Below are 18,740 nucleotides of genomic sequence, written 5' to 3' on the forward strand. Positions count from 1 at the left end.
AGTTAGAAATAGATATAATACAGAATTGTTACAACTTGCCATGGACATACTTTGGAAAATCTGATTAGCATCTCATGTGGTGTTACATTTTGTTATGTTGCCATCACATATTTATGCCACCATCTATGTTTTTTGGGGACGCAATCATTTGTGTTTGTGCTGTGGTTTATAAAGGTCTAAGTGTGTCTGCATCACTCCATAATCCATAATATCAGACTATTGATGTTGGCAGAGGGTATTTCTACTATCATCCACATTTCAGAGACGTTTTGATGTGAAGACTGCGCTGCTTGAGATGTTGTGATGTGTTTGCACAGTGGACTGTAAAGTGGAGCTCTACCTGTGCATACTGAATATACTGTTACCTATTTTTGTGATAAAAGTCAGAGGTCATCTGATTTAAAATCAAACTCTTCAGCACTATTTCATAATTATCTTCATAAGAGATACTAACACATGAGTGTGACTGTCACACGTGTGCACATTTGTGATTTTAAGTGTTATATGTACTCATACGCCCGTATTTCCCTTAGTCGGTTACAGAAATCTGACCTTGGCCACCATGCGGCACTGTATGGTTTCACATGTCCTCTGAAACTATGGTGCCTGCAGTCACATTTCTCTGCTGCCACCCTAACCCACATCTCCCTCCCCCTCATCACTATGAGTTCCCCTTACTTGTGTCTCCGTCTAATGAGATCTCCTTGTTTCGGCTCAATAGCAGATGTTGTTCAGTCTCATGGTGGTGTCTTCATGGACAGTTCGTACCCCTCATCCCCCGTAGCGGGCCCCCTCTCCCGGGGCCAGCGGAGGGCCAGTGAAGTCAGCATTGCCAGCCAGGTCTCAGGAATGGCAGACAGTTACACTGCCTCCAACATAGCCAACAGTAAGTGTTCTCAACACCAAAAAGCCTCTCTCTTTCTTCCACTCACACAAACACTGGTCTACTTATTCTCCCTTTTTCTTTTTCTTTCAGTCTAAATCTTCTCTATATTTCTATCTTGTTTTTCTGACTGCTGAGATGCTCACTTTCTCTCTCTCTCTCTCTCTCTCTCTCTCTCTCTCTCTGTCTATCTCTCTCTCTCTCAACCCCACTACTCTGACTCTACATACACCCTGCTTTCCAGCTGGAGAAATCTAGTCAGCCAGATAGCTTACTCTTCTACTTAGCCAGACTTAACACCTGCATTGTGACCAGACTGCAGAGAGTTTTCACCATCGTGTTAAAATTCAAAGTCCCAATATGAGCAAGAAGAGTCCTAAAGAAGAGAGTTTAGCGCCACTTTTCACTGTCTGTCTTATTCTTCTCCACTGTCTAAATGTAAATGCAATGAACGAGTGCTGCATTTCTCTAATGTTGCAATGCATGTAGACACTTGCCCTTGTCATCCATTCCTGTATTGTCCACTCCCTAGTGCGGTGTTTGCGGAGATAACTAGCGTTCTATTGTTTTATGTCAGATTGTCCTCCAAAGTCCCCCTGTCATTCACTATTTCACTTTTGTTACCAGAGCTTTTATTTGTACCTGACATTATTGTTCTGCATACACACAGTACCACCCTGGAGGTGCACATTAACTAATTTTAACAGATTTTTGTTCATGCGATAGCAGAGCATCAGAATATGTTCAACAGCATCACCCTGCCCTACTGCAATAACTGTTACTGTACTAACAATTATTTTCCAGCTTTGATGTTCACAGTTCTGTTTACAACAGCTTACTAACACCGGACTCATCAACAACATCACTCAACATCACTCTTCAAACTGTTTGAACTGTCATAAACTGTCACAAACCAACATGCATTCATTTTTCATGTGATTTCTTTATTTCTCTTTCTTTTCTCCCCATAGCCAAATCATGCCAAATTAACCAATTCAAAAAGTTCAGCCTTTTGTCCCAACTCGCCCTTTCATCACAAAACAAATTCTTCCTGAAAAGTCCTCCTAAGTCCCGTAAGAAAACAAAGGCTGGCAAGGCCGCAGGAGGTCCTGATGCAGATCTAGTAGCAGAGCTGGACGGTGTAGCAGAGACTAGTGCCCGTCTAAGTCCCACTGGCCAGCACGAGAACTGCCTGTCACCTGGGCTGGAGTGTGCTATATCTGAGCTGGTCTCACTGGACTCCCAGGCTGAAGTGGACCAAGGTATTATTCTGAAAAAGGGGACTTCTAAAATCAACGTGAGGCTACAGTTCTTTTCTGTGCGCTGTACTATACTATGTCAAAGTCCAAACACTCAACGCTGCTCTTCTAGAAAGCTTCTTTTTCCTCCCCTTGTATTTCAAAAAATTAATTTAATTTAATTTAATTTCAAAATTTAATTCATAAGGGGGCGCCTGGGTAGCACACCTGGTTGAGATCGCGCCCCACGTACATTGGCTCAGTACTTACCGCAGCAGCCGCGGGCTCAGTTCTGACCTCATGTCATGTCATGACTCTTTTCTTCCCCTTTTTATGTTCTCAGCTGTCCTAAAAAAATATGCCCAAAAATAATCTTGAGAAAAAAGATTGAATTCTTAACCTTAGGACATGAGGCAATCACTTAAATTGATGAGGAATAAAACTTTCCAAATCCATCATCTTTTTTCATATTCATACTAACATGAATAACTTCTTCAGTTGCTCACATAATCACGTGTCATTAACTTTCTTTTTCTTCCTCCTGCACTTGATTTTCCTGTTAACTAATTCCTTAACTTCCTTCTTCCGATTTCTTTCTTTTAGCTGAAGAACTGCTGAGATCTGTGTTGATTTTGTGGTTTAGGATGGAAATTGTCTTTTTTCTTCAGCTTCAGGGGTGTTGCATCTTCGCATGGCATCGCATATCTCACACTGACTCTTACAGTTTCACCTTACGTGCCATTCACTCCATTCCCAACGCAGTTGCAGCACGTTGGTGGGGCACAAAGCGGCTGGACTTTGCCCTGTACTGCCCCGATGCTCTCACCGCTTTCCCCACAGTGGCTTTACCGCACCTCTTCCACGCATCATACTGGGAGTCCACTGATGTTGTATCGTTTCTCCTGAGACAGGTGAGCCAACATAAGAACACTTATCACTGATGGCCTGTTCATAAGTGACCAGCAGCCTGTTAGTCCTTTTCAGAGATACTGAAGATGAGTCATTGAAATTTCTCCTGTAGGTCATGAGGCATGAAAACTCTAGCATCCTGGAGCTTGATGGCAAGGAAGTGACTGAATTCACTCCCTCTAAACCTCGAGAGAAGTGGCTCCGCAAGAGGACCCTTGTGAAGATCAGGGTAGGCAATCAGGGTGTCAGAGTTAAGTCTCAGGGGACACAAAACCCTGAGTTCCTTCCTTGTCTCTGATCTCTTTTCTCATCCATCAAATCTCATTAAATGAAGAAAAAATGCCAAATAATTTAAAATGTGTTACGACTAGTCAACATCAGCAACTTGTTTTTTGTTAAATGCCATGGACAAAATTACATTTCAGTATGTATCTTTCTTTCACTCCTTTGATAGAACGTTACTGCCAACCACCGCATTAATGACGCGGTGTTCACAGAAGACTCCCAGCAGGTCGTGACAGGTCGCTTTATGTACGGCCCTCTGGACATGGTCACCTTGGCCGGGGAGAAGGTGATCTCTCTTTCGCCACCACAACAGCACACATAGACAGACGTCAGTAATGTCTGTGTCTGCACCTTTTGTGCTCATGGTATTGTAATCCTGTACAGGTTGATCTCCACATCATGACCCAGCCCCCATCAGGAGAATGGGTGTACTTCAACACAGAAGTGACTAACAGTAGTGGCCGTGTGTCATTTGCCATCCCAGAGAAAAAACGTCTGGGCATTGGCGTCTACCCAGTCAAAATGGTTGTCAGGTGAGATTAGTTTGACCATTTCTAAAGACCATTTGGAGAATAAATCACTGATTCAAAGCGGATTTAAATAGGTGGATTTGGAGTGGGGTTTTGAAAGTGGTAGTGAGGGAGAATGTCTAACCCTAACCCTCCAGACCGGGGTGTGGCATTAGCAATATTGTGCTTATGTTTTGCAGTGTTTTTTTCCGTGTTCATGTTTGTATATGTTCTGTGTTACAGCATAAAAAAGGCCTATTCCCAAACCCTGATGGCATATCACAGTTTACTGAATTATTTAGGCTATTTTTCAGGCATTTTATCAAGAAGCTTGGTTTATATTTGTTTTTAGCTCAGTTTTATTCTTGCGTTTCAGTGTCCTCAAGTGGATTGTCGAGATGAAACAATGACTTGGTATTTCTCCATTTCCTTACTTTCTGTTGTTCTTTTCATTCCTCAGGGGTGACCACACATGTGCAGACAGCTACCTGACAGCTGTTCCACGTGGCACTGAGTTTGTTGTATTCAGCATCGACGGGTCATTTGCTGCCAGTGTGTCAATCATGGGCAGTGATCCCAAAGTGCGGGCAGGAGCTGTAGATGTTGTCAGGTACCTAGCTGCTCTTCTTCTCCTGTTTCTTGGGTTTGAGTCTCTTTAAAAACTGAAGCACATTTTGCATTGTTATTTATGTCTCAGTTCTGTTGTCTTGTTCCTCCTCATTGCAGGCACTGGCAAGATTTAGGCTATATGATCATCTATGTGACAGGACGACCAGACATGCAGAAGCAGCGGGTAGTGGCCTGGTTGTCTCAGCACAACTTCCCTCATGGCATTGTCTCCTTCTGTGACGGCCTGGTCCACGACCCGCTGAGACACAAGGCCAACTTCCTCAAGTCCCTGACAGAGGTCAGACTGGGAGAAAGGGAGGATTGAGGGGGGGGGGGGGGGGGGGGTCTATGTGCAGTACCATAGTGTGTGCATGTGTAGTGTTGATCTTTGTGGAATGAATAAGGAACATACTAGAGGGGAAAACTAAAATAATGATGACATTGTACAGCTATGAGATAAATATTATCTCAATCGCAAAAAATACAGAGTGCCAAACAGTTCTCGTGTTCATTTGGCTGATCCCAGGTTAACATGAAGATTTTCGCTGGCTACGGATCAACCAAGGACATCTCAGTCTACACCTCCGTCGGCATCCCTCCCTCCCAAATATACATCGTCGGGAGACCCTCCAAGAAGATGCAGTGCCAGGTACTACTTGATTATTTATTTCATACATTGATCTTGCTTTTCAAATTAATATTGAATTCATTTATTACAAGGATATTAAAGTAAATACCAAAATTAGTTTATAATACTGCCACTATTACAACCAATTAACTCATTTAACTGAATGAATAAATATCGATTAACTAAACCAAAACTTATATGTCATAGTTGACATGATGTCTCTTCTCTGATCCTCTCAACAGTTCATCACAGAGGGCTATGCGGCTCATTTGTCCCAGCTGGAGTACAGCCACCGTTCTCGGCCAGCTAAGTCCAGCAGTGCACGCATGGTGCTACGTAAAGGCAGCTTTGGCTTGGGTGCAAACAGCGACTTCCTAAGGAAGAGGAACCACCTGCTGCGCACCATCTCCTCCCAACCGGCCCCCAGCTCCCCAACAGGCAGCATCCACAACAGGCCAGAACGCACACAGAGCCAATCAGACGGCGAGAGGCTGGAGCGGGACCGGCTGGAGTGCGCTCACAGCCACAGCCAGGGAGCAGCGCAGCGCAGCATGAGCATCACAGCCAGCTGCTGGGGCCGCAGCAGCAGCACCAAGCTGGAACCCGGCGTTCTTAGCCCCAAATAGGATCAGGAAGACTGAGTACCTTTGGGAGAGGGATGAAAAGTATACATTGCTGAGGAAGAGACCCATGACAAAGATAAATGCAAAGAGTGAAAAACAGTTGGCTTGCACCAGAGGGGTAAATACCACAATGAAAACAATAGGTGCTACAAACCACTCTTTATAAACTAATGCCAGTTACACTCTACTCAGATATTTATGAACAGAGGCTACAGCTATATTTATTATACAACAGACACAAAACTCAACAGGCATTTCAAGGAGCATCTTCCTGAACCAGAAACGCATATATTGTAGGGATCCAGACTGTTTCTACTGTATAGTAAATATTGATCACTCTTGATTACAAGGTCAGTATTCCTCCAACAGCGGGCTTTTAGAGTGGAGATGGTTACACATACAAGCACCCCATTGCTGTATATTTAAGTTAATAACACAAAGCGGTTACAGACAGCCTGCATCACGTCCCAGTTCGGATACTGTTCTAATCCCGCACTGTAACTGACACTGACACCCCAAGCACAGCAATTACGAAAATTAAAAATTATTTTTATGTGATAACCAGATATGTTCACGTCTGGGAGCAGAGCGGAGAATCAGGTAAAACTGGATTGAATGTGTTTCTTCTCTCAGTGTGATCAGACAGACACAAAATCATTTAGACCAGGGGTCTTGAACAGGGGGTCCGCGACCCCTAGGGGGTCCGCGGAGGTACTGCATGGGGGTCGCGAAAGTTTTGGTTGATTAGACTTTTTTTTTTATATTCCCCCCCCCCCCCCTGCAATTTTTTCCACTGATTGAAATGTCTTTAAATACACATTAACTTGAATTCAACACACTGTAGTAAACAGATAAATGGAGGCAGAAGATGTCTTTCAGTCATCAATGCACACATGGCACTATAGGACCGGTTTGATATAATTAGGGGGTCCCCGCTCCATCTCGCCATCAGTTTGGGGGTCCTTGGCCTGGAAAACGTTGAAGACCCCTGATTTAGACAAAAATTTATCTTTTTCAGATTTGTTTTTAGAATAAAAGCTTAATTTATCAACATAAAAAAAAGAACTATTTTTATTTGTTCTGCAAGCCAACATGAACAAACGATGACTGAATAATGTTTTAGCAAACCATACAGTTCAGTTTAGCTTGTTTTCTAGTCGTCCATCAGACCAAAGAGCCATCCTAATATCACATGAAGCAAACTGCGAAATTACCCTTTAATGATGGTTGCAGCTTAAACATTTCCTGGGATTTTCATAGCATTTCACCACATCTCACCACACTGCGCTGCTGAACCTTCCCAAATCAGTAATGATTGACTCGGCTATAAGTAAACTCCTATTACTAAACGTTTAATGTGCCAAAGTAAACAGTATAGAATAATATACTGTACGTGAACAGAGAGGAAATGATTAAAGTCTCCTGTGAAAAACGGAATAGATTGTGTAATTATGTAGTTGAACGGTTTAACAAGGTTTGTACATAGTTGTTACGTGACAGTGCAGATCTGGTATCTGGTCCACTGAAGACCAGTGTTAAGTGTCTTCTTCACTCTGGGGGTAAACACCACCTCATTCAGGATACACTTTAATGATTGATGATGCTGATTATTATTTAAGATTAGATATAGATATTTTAAAATATATTGATTTTGTGAACAAAATGTGTTTTTATTATTACTTTAACTATGATGTGGTTTTGTTTTTCTTCCTCAAACTTCAGTTGCAGCAGCCAAAACTCAAAGAGGTCTTTGCCTGGCACAGTATTGTATTTTTATTATGTTATCTTGCAGATCACCAGAATTTATCAACAGAACTGTTATCTTGTGTCATATAATGTATGTTTATTATCTATTTTGGAATATTTGGAATATGGCTTCTTTCTGGTTATCCCTAAGCTGTACATTAGGCGTTGAATGTGCTCCTAGATAATCCTCTTTAGGTTAAGGTCTCTTTTCTCTGTTCTCCTTTTGCGCCTTTAGAGGAAGAACAATTTGAAAATTGTATATTCTGTACAAAATGCTGTCAAAAGTAGGAACACAGAGCTAAGACTTAACGTTATGCTGTTTGCCAATTTTTCCTGACAAGAGTACAACATTTGTGATTTAGTCATTCAAATGATGTTTATTTGTCCCTCTAATAGGCATTTATAGAGCTGACTGCAATGGACCAATATGGGCTTAAATGTAAGGGAAATGTGCAATATTACTCAACTGCACCACAAGATCAAACCGATTGTGTTGAGGAACACCGCACAGTGCATTGACAATCAGTTCAACAGGCACCTATTCTACAAAGTGCAGAGGGAATCTGAACACATCTTAGCACTCAACAAACGCACAGGGCACACATGCAACATTTGTAGAATCCATTTTTGAAAAAGAGTAGAGATTTCTCACAAGTGCCACTGACCTGATAATGGTGTGAAATAATACTGCAGGTTTTTTCTTGTGGACAGACATGATCCGTCTTAACTTTGTCTTTGAGGTTTAGATGAAGTCACTTAACATTTAAAAGTGACCCAGAAATCAACACTCAGTTGCCATTTTATTAGGTACTCTTACAGTATGTTAAAAGGTACACTTACAGTATGTAAAAAAACAAAAAATGCAGTCCTGCAACAAATCCTTCTTTAAACATTTTAATGTGTTAACTGTGTTAGAGAGGATCAATTTGATGGGCATTTTAAAGGCTGTAGTTTGTGATGCTGTTGAATTGTATTGTGTTATACTGAGAGGTGTTTCTAATAATCTGACCACCCCTTTTATATCAATGAGGGTAGCCCTAATGCTAGATAACTAAGTGTATATCCCTATGCATAGGTACATAGAACTTGCTTGACCAGGGCTGTTTCTAGCTATCCTGGTGAAGAAAAGTGTAATTTCAAACTGTTTTACAGGCCCTCTGCATTTTGACCATTTTTGAGATTTGGCTTAAAGCCATATATAAAACTCTTTTGAAAGCTGCTGATTGAAGAATGGCTGTTTGTACATTGATAGTTTTTGGATAAAAGGAAAGGCAATGCTGTAAAACATGCACACATCTTAAGTTGATTATCTACTGAACCATATTATGTCTTTCCTCTGAATTGCCTGGATATTAAAATCCAGAGAATGTAAAGACGAAGCGGTGTAGTTATCTGTAAAGTTTAGATACCTCTGGGCAATCGCTTTGATTCTGCTACTGACACACACATTACCAGAGGCCTTAAATTTCCCTTTTCTGCCTTACATTGGCCATTGTGTTGTGAGGCCTAGAACCAACACTGCTCACTCCCGAATTGACTTCATGGAAAAGGGTAGACTGTTTACTTTTTGGAAATAGGAAAAGGCCATATTTTTTCTTAAAAGGCTTTGGCTTGTTTGCACTTAAAAGGAAATGTACAAAGGAGAAATCTGTTTAACATATTTCACTAACATTAGGCAATCTGTGCTGCATCGGTCTTAATCTGTTCCCCAGGTTAACGCAATGTTAACCACTGTTACATAAACAGTTAGCATTCATGGGCTGTATATATATATATGCAACATACCTTGGTAAATATTTTAATTGTACAGGATATGTATCTTATAGGTTTTTGGATAATTTGTTGTCCATTCCCTCGTGCTTTTATGTACAGTGTATAAAGAACATATAAAGAACCATTCAGTCGTTTTTGCCTTTTTTCACACTCAAAATGGTAATGTCATGAAAATAATATCACAAGGGTAGTCTCTTCAGAGATCAGGGCGTATTTAAATAAAGGATAATTAATTGTAGGTAATACATTTTTTTTTTTTTTTTTTTTTTTGGAATCAGTTCACACAAATGCAGTTTTGTTCTGAGAACCAAAGAGAACCAAAATGTGAGACGTAAAGATGAGTATATATCTACGAGTGGGTGTAGGGTATGTAGCCAAAAGAGTCAGTCAGACAAGCTACTGAACACTCAAACAATCTTCTTAATGTCTTTGATTTAAAAGTACAACATGAAACGGTTTATTTCCAATTAAGAAAACATTTGAATGGTCTGTTGCAGTCACACAGCTGACTGACTGACAAGTACAGACAACTGACAATCGTACTTGCTGTCCATTCAGGATTGAACCTTAAATGTACAAACATGGATAAAACAAATAAGCGTTAATCACCAAATGTGGGACTTCTTCCTTGCGTAGAGTTCCTTTTGCAGATCCCCGTAGGATCAAAACATTAAAATCTCTCACTAACTCCCGCACAGATTTAATAGGGCAAATCAATAGGAGATACTGGCTTTTACATGGATTATAGTCATTACTCTACATGACCTCTATAATTTGTACCTTCACTACTGTACAGTGAAATCAGAGGCAACTGTTTGAAATTATGATGTAAAATGCAGCTCCTTGAGGCTGCTGTCCTGAAGAAGGTCATGGCATATTCTACTTGTTGAGTCCCAGTTTCCTCTGGAAGGCATTCCCGTCTCCCTTGGTGGCTTGCTATTGGATGAATGGACGTTCACTGTTACTGTTCATACATTAGATAGATATGATAAGGTCATTATTGAAACTTTCTCTTGTACCTTGTTAATGTCTTTGTGTTTCTCTCGGCTGACTATCTCCTCTATGATCTCTCCTTCGCCTCTCACCAATCTGGAGGAAGAAACGTCATTCATTATTACATCATAATGTTAGAATTATATGTATACGCTTTTCTTGGAAATTTGGGGTCAGGCTGGAATAGAAAGTGTTTGATCATGCTGTGAATCTGAACAGACAGGTGAACTGCTCCTCTACACCTACCTGTTGTGGTTTGTAAACTGTGTACTCTGTAGCTTACCTGGTCCGTCCGGTTTCTGGGTCTACCACCCTGCGGATCACACTCTGTCTGGCCTCGTACTCCTCCTTGGTCAGGGGCCTTTTAGTGGAGAGTCGGGCCTTCTGCTCATCTGTCATGACTGCAGAGAAAAACCAGAGTATAATGCACTAGTTTGCCTTTTCTTCCGATATGCATATTAGGTGATTACCGGTATGATAATGTGAGACAATATGAATTTGTCAACCACACCATTTATACTTTTAATAGTGAGGTATGTAATTCGCTTAATTATCCACCCATCTATTTAGGTGGAGAACAAACATCTAAACTGTCCAAATTAGGCCTGCAACTTTTATTTATTAGTCATTTAGACTATAAATTGTCAGAAGAAATTCCCAAATTTAATAACATAAGGAGACTTTTTTTACACATTTTTTGTTTGGCTAACCAACAGTCAAAAACCTAAAGAAATGAAATTTGCTGTGTGAGGAAAAAAGTAATTCTGATTATTCTACATCACTTTAACAACCAGATGGGGCATTTAAAACCCATACTATATACATGTATGTACATAAACGACACTGGGTGGAGTGATGTAATGTCCCACCAGGCCCGAGCTCCACTGTCCCCTCTTCGCTCTGCCACACCTCCAGGTAGGATGGAGGCTTCTCCGCCGGGGGAGTGGGCAACAACACCACCTCTGCTTTCTTCTTCTTCTCCTTCTTCTTCTGTTTCTCTTTCTTCTTTTTCTCCATTTTCTTCTGTTTCTTCAGCTTCGCCTTCTTCTTCTTCGACTTCTTCTTCCTAGCCTTAACTTTCTTCTTCTTTGTCTTTTCATCACTCGACGAGGATGAAGACGATGAGGACGAAGAGCTGGATGATGAGGAAGAAGAAGAGCTTCTTCTGCGCTTCTTTCTTTGTGTTTTTACATCTGAGTTAAAGAGAAGAAAAAGTTCAACAGAGGTTTTTGATAATAAGGCTTCCGTTGCTGTCTAAGCTTCTCATTTACATATGTTTTATAGTCCCAACCTTGACTTTTGTGAGATGGTTTTTTTGACGACTTGCTTCGACTCCTGCTGCTGGAAGACGACGTCGATGATGATGAAGAAGAAGAAGAAGAAGAAGAGGAGGACCGTCTCCGTTTCTTCTTCTTCTCGTGTCTTTTCTCTCTGCCAGCGCTGTCAAGTGACCTGCTGCGATCCATTGAGACAAGTGAGTGAACTTAAATCCACACGGAAAACCTGCTTGAAGATCATATATAGAAGAAAGTGTGCTGCAGCAGCCATTGAAGACTGGCTCCGTGAGTTTACGGAAGTGTACGCGTCTCCAATTTCCTACCGTCGGTATCCGGAAAGACAACATAAAGGTTCCTAGTTCCTAGTTGAAACCAACCTGTCTACGGTTTGAATGTAGCGACATGCTGAGTTCTGGGTCATTTTACCGTGTTGGCAACTCAATACTTTATTAAACTATCAATACACCTGTGTACATTTACTTTGTTACAGATACTTATCTTTTAAATTTAAATAGAAGTACAGAAGATTTAACAGAAAGGTGTGCTTAAAGTTTGACAAACATGGGCCTATTCATCATGCAGAATGACCTTTCTTAGAATGTTATTTGATTATTCATAAAAAAAAAACTTTTTTCTTTTTCTTCTGAAATACTGGACATATAGAAAACCTTAAATGTGACAACAATGTGAGAGAGGAAAATCCCTTTTTGGTTAAACTGCTCTACTTACGTTGCTCTGTTTTGTTTAAAAGGTCCTAAAGCAACACAACTTGGAAACACTGGCTTCATCAATAACCATACATCATATAATACAAGCTGATCATATGTCATGAGCACAGCTGTCAAGTAAATCTAGTGAAAACATTTCCCTCTGAACGTAGACCTATTTGTACACATTTGCATTAGTACAATACTTGAGTAATTGTATTTAGTTATGTTCTACGATTGTTTTTTGTTTGAAATATGACATTATTGTACTATTCTTCACTGCTTTACACTATATTCAAATACATGTTTTACATAAATCTGAACTGGGTTAGATAGTTGGTGTCACTGTTGTCCTTTAAAAAAAGAAACATCTTACTTTGAATTTAGACTACATGGACATAACGTTTTTCTTATTTGTTAAAAAAAAAACAGTGTTCCACTTACCAGCCTATTTGGCTGTTTAGTATGCAGATTAATTATCATATAATTATGTCCTCTGCTTCTATCTTCTTCTTTTCAATATCTTCCATTAGGCAATGAAAAGAAGTCCAAGTAGTGAAGCAGATTAGAAAGATCCATCCTATAAATACGCAGAGACCCAAACTAACCCTTACACACTCAATGAACCCACACAAACCACGTCACCTGTTGACCCCAATAGGTCCTCTCCATGTCTCCAATCTATGGCACCTCCCACAGCACCAATAAATAACCTGAGGGGTCAGCTCAGGTTGAATGAGGTCGACGTTACGTTGACTTTAACAGATGAAAGAAAGTCTCAGTGGGAGACTCTGACCTTGTGTGTGTGAAGGAAGGGTGAAGGTCTGGCCTAGATAAGTTTAAGTGTATCGGCTATTTGGGACACACTAATCATTGAGTATTGTTGTCCCAGTCTCTTTGCTTCCATGTCGCTTAAATGAGTTAGTGCGTTAAAGGAATGGCGGATATGTGTGGAATCTTTTTTTTTTTTAATATATAGATAACTAGACTCTGTCAATCAGGCTGTGATTTGGGAAAAGGAGGGTAATGGTGTAGAATAAAATGTCCGGTATGAAGAAGTTAATTTCTAATTGAAAGACCATTTATCCATAGATATAGATGTAGATGATGCCCATATCATTCCAAATACAGACGTTGGATCCAAAAAGGTGGGGGTGGGAATATGTGGTTATTCAATATTGGTACTAACAGGCCATTACTTTTAATGATAGTGTCTGAAATGTGAGTTTTATTTGGAATGAGTGCATCAATGTGAATCTGACACTGTAAAGATAATAGGAGAACATTATGGTCACTGTTCTACGATGTACAGGAAGAGATAATCTGTTTGCACAGAAAGCACCAATGTGCTAACATATTTGTAGCATTTATTTCAAAAATTTTACAAAGGCAATTGTGAATCTTTAAAGCTTGTATATTGATAAATATAGATGTTCCTGATGATGTTAGCCCTTTTCCCTCTTGGTACATAAGGCTAAACTAATGGGAAAAAAACACAACAAACAGGCCAATATATGCTGTGACCTGCCTCCCTTAATGTTTAAATAATAGGTCAATGTAGTAATAAATAAAATAATATTTCTCCGATAAGATTGCTTAAACCCCCCCCCAAAATAAATTGCAAATGATAAATGCTGAAAACCTTGTTACATAAAACATAGCTGCGTGGGTGAATGTAACAGTCTACACATGGCTGAACTTGAAGTTAGAAGAGATCAAAGATGCCAGCAGGAAGAAAGTCTTAAAGCTATCATCTTTCCAGTCCGTGTGCAAATGAAGGTCCTCAGGTTGCTCCAAGTAAAAAATAACGAGGGTGGAATGTGTCACTATGGCTTGGACTTTCTCCTGCCCATTAGGATGTAGCCGCCATGCGGATCCTCTCTGGAGGAAACAGTAGAACGTTCTTAGCTGCTTTGATGGTGTTCTTCATTAGCATTGCCACTGTCATGGGTCCCACACCTCCGGGCACAGGGGTGATGAAGCCCGCCTTCTGTCTCACGCCTGAATATAGACAGAAAAGGCATGACGTTACAGACACCCGAGACACCATGCATGTCGATGCAGGATTATGATCCTGTTTCTGTCCAGCCTTACCTTCAAAATCCACATCGCCGACCAGCCTGCTCTTCCCGGTGACTGGGTCCTGCACTCGGTTTATTCCAACGTCAATCACTGCTGCTCCCTCTTTGATCATGTCAGAGGTAATGAGGTTCGGAATCCCTGATAGTTCAGTAAACACACACACACAGTACAGTTAGACAACAGACAAAAATAATCTACTGAACAAAGATTTGAGTTTTACACAGTCCAGTCATTGTCATGTGCAGGCAAATAAACGGTAACACAAACCTGCAGCAGCCACGATGATATCAGCAATCTTAGTGTGTTGGCAAAGTTGCTCCTTTGGGGTGTAACGGTGAGAAATGGTTACCGTGGCATCACCTGCAACAGAAACAATATTTAGTATTTATACCGTATATTTTACACCCTCCATCTTAAAAACACACATGCACAGTAGTGCTGCAATGATTAATCGATTAGTTGTCAACTTTTAAATTAATCGCCAACTATTTTGATTAGTTGGTTTGAGTATTTTTTTAAGACAAAAGTTAAAATTCTTTGATTCCAGCTTCTTAGATGTGAATATTTTCTAGTTTCTTCTCTCCTCTGTTACAGTAAACTGAATATATTTGAGTTGTGGACAAAACAAGAAATTTAATGACGTCGTCTTGGGCATTTGGGAAATACTGATCCACATTTTTCACGATTTTCTGACATGTTACCGACCAAACAACTAATCGATTAATCGAGAAAAGAATCAACAGATTAATTGACTATGAAAATAATCATTAGCTGCAGCCTTAATGCAGAGTAACCAACCTCCGGGCCTCTCATGGCGTCCGTCTGTGTGCAGTAACATGGCGATGGGCATGCCCACATTCTTGGAGCGCCCTGCAACCACAACATTCTTCCCAATTGTAGGAATACCTAGAAGACAAGAATTCAATAAAAAAAAAAACTATCAATTTTATTTATAGTGTCAAATCATAATGGATGTTATCTCAGTACACTTTACAGATAGAGAAGGTCTGGACCACACTTTCTAATTTACAGAGAGCTAACAATTCCCCCAAGAGCATGCTTTTAGTGCGACAGCGGTGAGGAAAAACTTCCTTTTAAAATTCAGACAGTTAGTTGACAGTTTATTCAGCAGTAATTCAACCCAAAAAGACAAAGGAAGCAATCACTCCGGTTGTTACCTGTGCGTTTAATAATTTCCATGACTCCCCAGGGGGTGGCAGGGAGCATGGTGGACTGATCCAGGCACATGCGGCCCACGTTAACTACGTGGAAACCGTCCACGTCCTTGGCAGGGGAGACTGCATTACAGATTATCCGCTCATCAATGTGATCTGTCAGAAAACAAAGACAAGTTACAGTCAGGACAACTAGATCTCAAATGTTTTCTTCAAGAACACATTTAAGTTTGTTAAAGTTCACAAATGTAACTTATCTAAGCATAGGTGTTAAAGAAAGTGTTAAAGAAAATCCTAACAGAGAGACAGCATGCAGGGTGGCAGATTAGTGCTTTAATGTATGTGCTGCCAACTCATGCTGAGTGATACTTGCACACGCTGATTTTTATCCTGGCTGACAACAGCAGCCCATATCATGACACAAAACACCTACTCTACAGTAGCATGAACCTTTCTACTCATTGTTTCACTGTTCCAGTTTCGCTGTACCTGGGAGAGGTAGCTGGACCAGCAGGCCATCAACACGATGGTCTGTGTTAAGTTTGTAGATCAGGTCCAATAACTCCTCCTCGCTGATGTCTGAATGCTTGACAATGGTCTCACTAGAGATTCCTGTGGGAGGTAGAAGAGAGAAAATAACTAAAAACACATTTTGTTCTTTTGTTGTAGAAAAGTCGTGTTTACACATTCAGTACGTATGAGGACTGTGGGTGTTTTTTCTTACCAACATCAGCTGCAGATCGTGTCTTATTCAGGACGTAGGAGTGACTGGCTGGGTTTTCTCCCACCAGAACCACACTCAGATGGGGTCTCCTGTGGCCGGCTAAAACCCATTTCTCCACATCAGCCCGGACCTCTTCTCGAATCTGTCGTGCTAGTTTCTTTCCTGAGATGACCACCGCCTCCTGTCTGAGAGTTGGCATGAAAAAAGACTGGGATCAGACGACAAACGGTCGATAACTTCCAGAAATTATCAACTAGACTCGAACTCTCGATTGCCTTCGAACATAACTTTTGACACCAGAAACCTCTAACCAGTCTCAACCATTCAGCCTGGCCAAGCACCAATTTTGCGACCAAAATTAGACACAGCACGTCTCCACCTGACAGAGGAGCCATGTGCTTCATTAGCCCTTATAAAGTAGAGTCGTACACTACCATATATTCAATTACAGCAAGAGATGTCCAAGTACAGTCAGAGAGCCCTGGTGGTTAAAACTGACGTATAACATTCTTATGGATATACAAACTGGGTTGACTGCCTGCTGCTTTGTCTAAATTTCGAAAGCGCCGAGACGGTTATCCGTTATGTAACAAACAGAGAGCGGTAGGCCTAGCTAATAACTGAAGAGTAATGAGCCATCAACAGTGACACAAGCACTGCATTCTGCAAACTAATTAAACTGCACAGAAAAGTATGAAAATGCTGTGAGACAATGGGGCCTAGATTTCAGGGCAGCAAAGGGCTCTTTAACCCCATATGAATTCAAACTCAAAGTCGGTCTACTGAGGAGATAATGCCTCTTTTTAAATGTATGGCCGCATAGACATGTTAAGTGAGGTAAGAGTTAAAAAAAAACATCTTCTTATTTCTTCTTTTGTTAGTTTTAATGTTTAATTTTTTTATTAATTTAAATGTTATTCTTCTGTGAATGTTGCTGGGTGCTGTGTGTATTTTAATGGAAAGTTAGTTGTGTTTATGTGTAATTAAACTTTGCTTTTAAATTGTATATAATATTTTTAAAAAAGGTAATAACTCATGCATAACATGCCATAGCTTTAAATGAGCCATCCTGTGCCTTAGGAGCTGTAGATCATGTGCAGGGCGTGTGTGTAACATTAGATTATTAAATTTATCTCAGTCACGCTGAACTCAGCACGTTTCCAATAAATACCTGCACGAGATGCTGCAAATTTTCCATATGTCTGATGTTCTCTCATAATAAATACCATACAATATTTCTTCCATATGTCATCCAGGACCAAAATGAATATGCATGTATTATTTTCCTTGAGTGCAGACCAACACCTTGGTCTCCAGCTGAAACCTGGGTCCTCAAGCTTCTGGGTGCAAGCAGCGAGTCCGATTTCATCAGCCAACCGGCAGCTGCAATGTTACCGGCATGACGCTAGGGGCCCACAAGAATGTGACCAACTGCGGACATTTAGTATCCTACATTAACATCAAACTAACCCCCCCATCAGAAAACGCGCGATCTTTTATCCGTGTTTACACAACTTTACACAAGACCGGCAAATAAAGTAAAACATTTTTGATATATATTTAATATCTATAAACATATCGTCTCATGTTGGAAAGAAAACGCGCGGAACATGTAACATTAGAAGTGGCATATGGGGTTCCATTTACCCAAATTAAATCAGATTTTCGAACTGGTGGTCGCACTCACCTCGAGGCGGACGTGTGCAGTTTACAGACTTGATGCTGGGAGTGTTGGCACAGTTTCCTGAGAGTCCTGATCGCTGCCATTCTGACCGGCTGAGAGGAGAGGAGAAGAGAAGAGAAGAGAAGAGAAGAGAGAGAAACCGCGGCTGGTTACGTAACACACCTCCACCCGGCTGACAGAGCGACGTCTGTGCTGTGGAGGAGGAAGATGTGGAGCAGGGCCTTTAAAGCCCTCCCCCCTGGACGTGTGGTGCATGCGTCACCGTTATCTGCTGCCACACCTCTAATGTGTAGATGATAGTCTTCTGGAGGTGTTCAATGAACCGTCCATACAGCAGCAGGAGAGGTGTAGTGGAGTAAAAAAAAAGGATAACATAAATACATAATTTATAACTATAATACATATAGTGGAGTAAAAGTATATTTTCCTCTGAGGTGTGGTAGAGTAGAGGAAGTACGGTATAAATAAATGCCTCAAGTAAAGTATACATACCTCAGAATTACTCAAATTGAGCAATGTACTGCCTAATTACTTCCACCATTGACGATATTGGTCAATATTTGTCAGCTAGTTTCTGGTAATTTCTGGCCCCAACCCACTTTTCACACATAGCATCTATCTATCTATCTATCTATCTATCTATCTATCTATCTATCTATCTATCTATCTATCTATCTATCTATCTATCTATCTATCTATCTATATATCTATCTATAGATAATATATACTATATCTATAGATAGATAAAATGTAGGTCTATAGATAGAGATATCTCTCTATCTATAGACCTACATTTTAGCTCAGGTGCATGCAAACATTATTTTTGTTGCAAAAAAACAACAAAATATTGGTGACAAAATATGGTAATCAGACACAGCGTGTGGCGAGTGGTAGT

The 18,740-nt window shown here is 40.6% G+C and overlaps 3 protein-coding genes across 9 annotated transcripts in view; 1 reads left to right on the plus strand and 2 right to left on the minus strand.

Annotated features, from left to right (window-relative positions):
- The window catches only part of LOC116690286 (membrane-associated phosphatidylinositol transfer protein 2), a 44,568-nt gene extending 38,222 nt beyond the window's left edge, over nt 1-6,346 (plus strand). For 4 of the 7 annotated variants that reach the window (XM_032517113.1, XM_032517116.1, XM_032517115.1 and 1 more), the window contains 10 exons: nt 722-886; nt 1,855-2,145; nt 2,884-3,032; nt 3,143-3,259; nt 3,485-3,601; nt 3,700-3,848; nt 4,285-4,434; nt 4,551-4,731; nt 4,960-5,082; nt 5,304-6,346. In XM_032517113.1, coding sequence (XP_032373004.1) covers nt 722-886; nt 1,855-2,145; nt 2,884-3,032; nt 3,143-3,259; nt 3,485-3,601; nt 3,700-3,848; nt 4,285-4,434; nt 4,551-4,731; nt 4,960-5,082; nt 5,304-5,687 — 1,826 coding nt within the window. In that variant the 3' untranslated portion in view covers nt 5,688-6,346. The remainder of the gene's footprint in view (nt 1-721; nt 887-1,854; nt 2,146-2,883; nt 3,033-3,142; nt 3,260-3,484; nt 3,602-3,699; nt 3,849-4,284; nt 4,435-4,550; nt 4,732-4,959; nt 5,083-5,303) is intronic. The other 3 variants (XM_032517117.1, XM_032517118.1, XM_032517119.1) reach the window with 2 other exon arrangements.
- Nucleotides 6,347-9,000: 2,654 nt separating this feature from the next.
- Nucleotides 9,001-11,804, minus strand: arl6ip4 (ADP-ribosylation factor-like 6 interacting protein 4). The gene is made up of 5 exons (XM_032517122.1): nt 11,488-11,804; nt 11,066-11,389; nt 10,480-10,597; nt 10,223-10,292; nt 9,001-10,139 (listed from the first exon to the last, which is right to left on the minus strand). Exons 1-5 carry the CDS (start codon nt 11,660-11,662, stop codon nt 10,083-10,085), a joined length of 744 nt encoding a protein of 247 aa, XP_032373013.1. The 5' UTR covers nt 11,663-11,804; the 3' UTR covers nt 9,001-10,082.
- Nucleotides 11,805-13,525: 1,721 nt separating this feature from the next.
- Nucleotides 13,526-18,102, minus strand: mthfd2 (methylenetetrahydrofolate dehydrogenase (NADP+ dependent) 2, methenyltetrahydrofolate cyclohydrolase). The gene is made up of 8 exons (XM_032516529.1): nt 17,849-18,102; nt 16,162-16,346; nt 15,927-16,049; nt 15,441-15,593; nt 15,061-15,168; nt 14,530-14,622; nt 14,275-14,400; nt 13,526-14,181 (listed from the first exon to the last, which is right to left on the minus strand). Exons 1-8 carry the CDS (start codon nt 17,926-17,928, stop codon nt 14,033-14,035), a joined length of 1,017 nt encoding a protein of 338 aa, XP_032372420.1. The 5' UTR covers nt 17,929-18,102; the 3' UTR covers nt 13,526-14,032.
- Nucleotides 18,103-18,740: the final 638 nt, after the last annotated feature.

This window comes from Etheostoma spectabile, chromosome 5 (assembly GCF_008692095.1).
Source record: "Etheostoma spectabile isolate EspeVRDwgs_2016 chromosome 5, UIUC_Espe_1.0, whole genome shotgun sequence".
Lineage (NCBI taxonomy): Eukaryota > Metazoa > Chordata > Actinopteri > Perciformes > Percidae > Etheostoma > Etheostoma spectabile.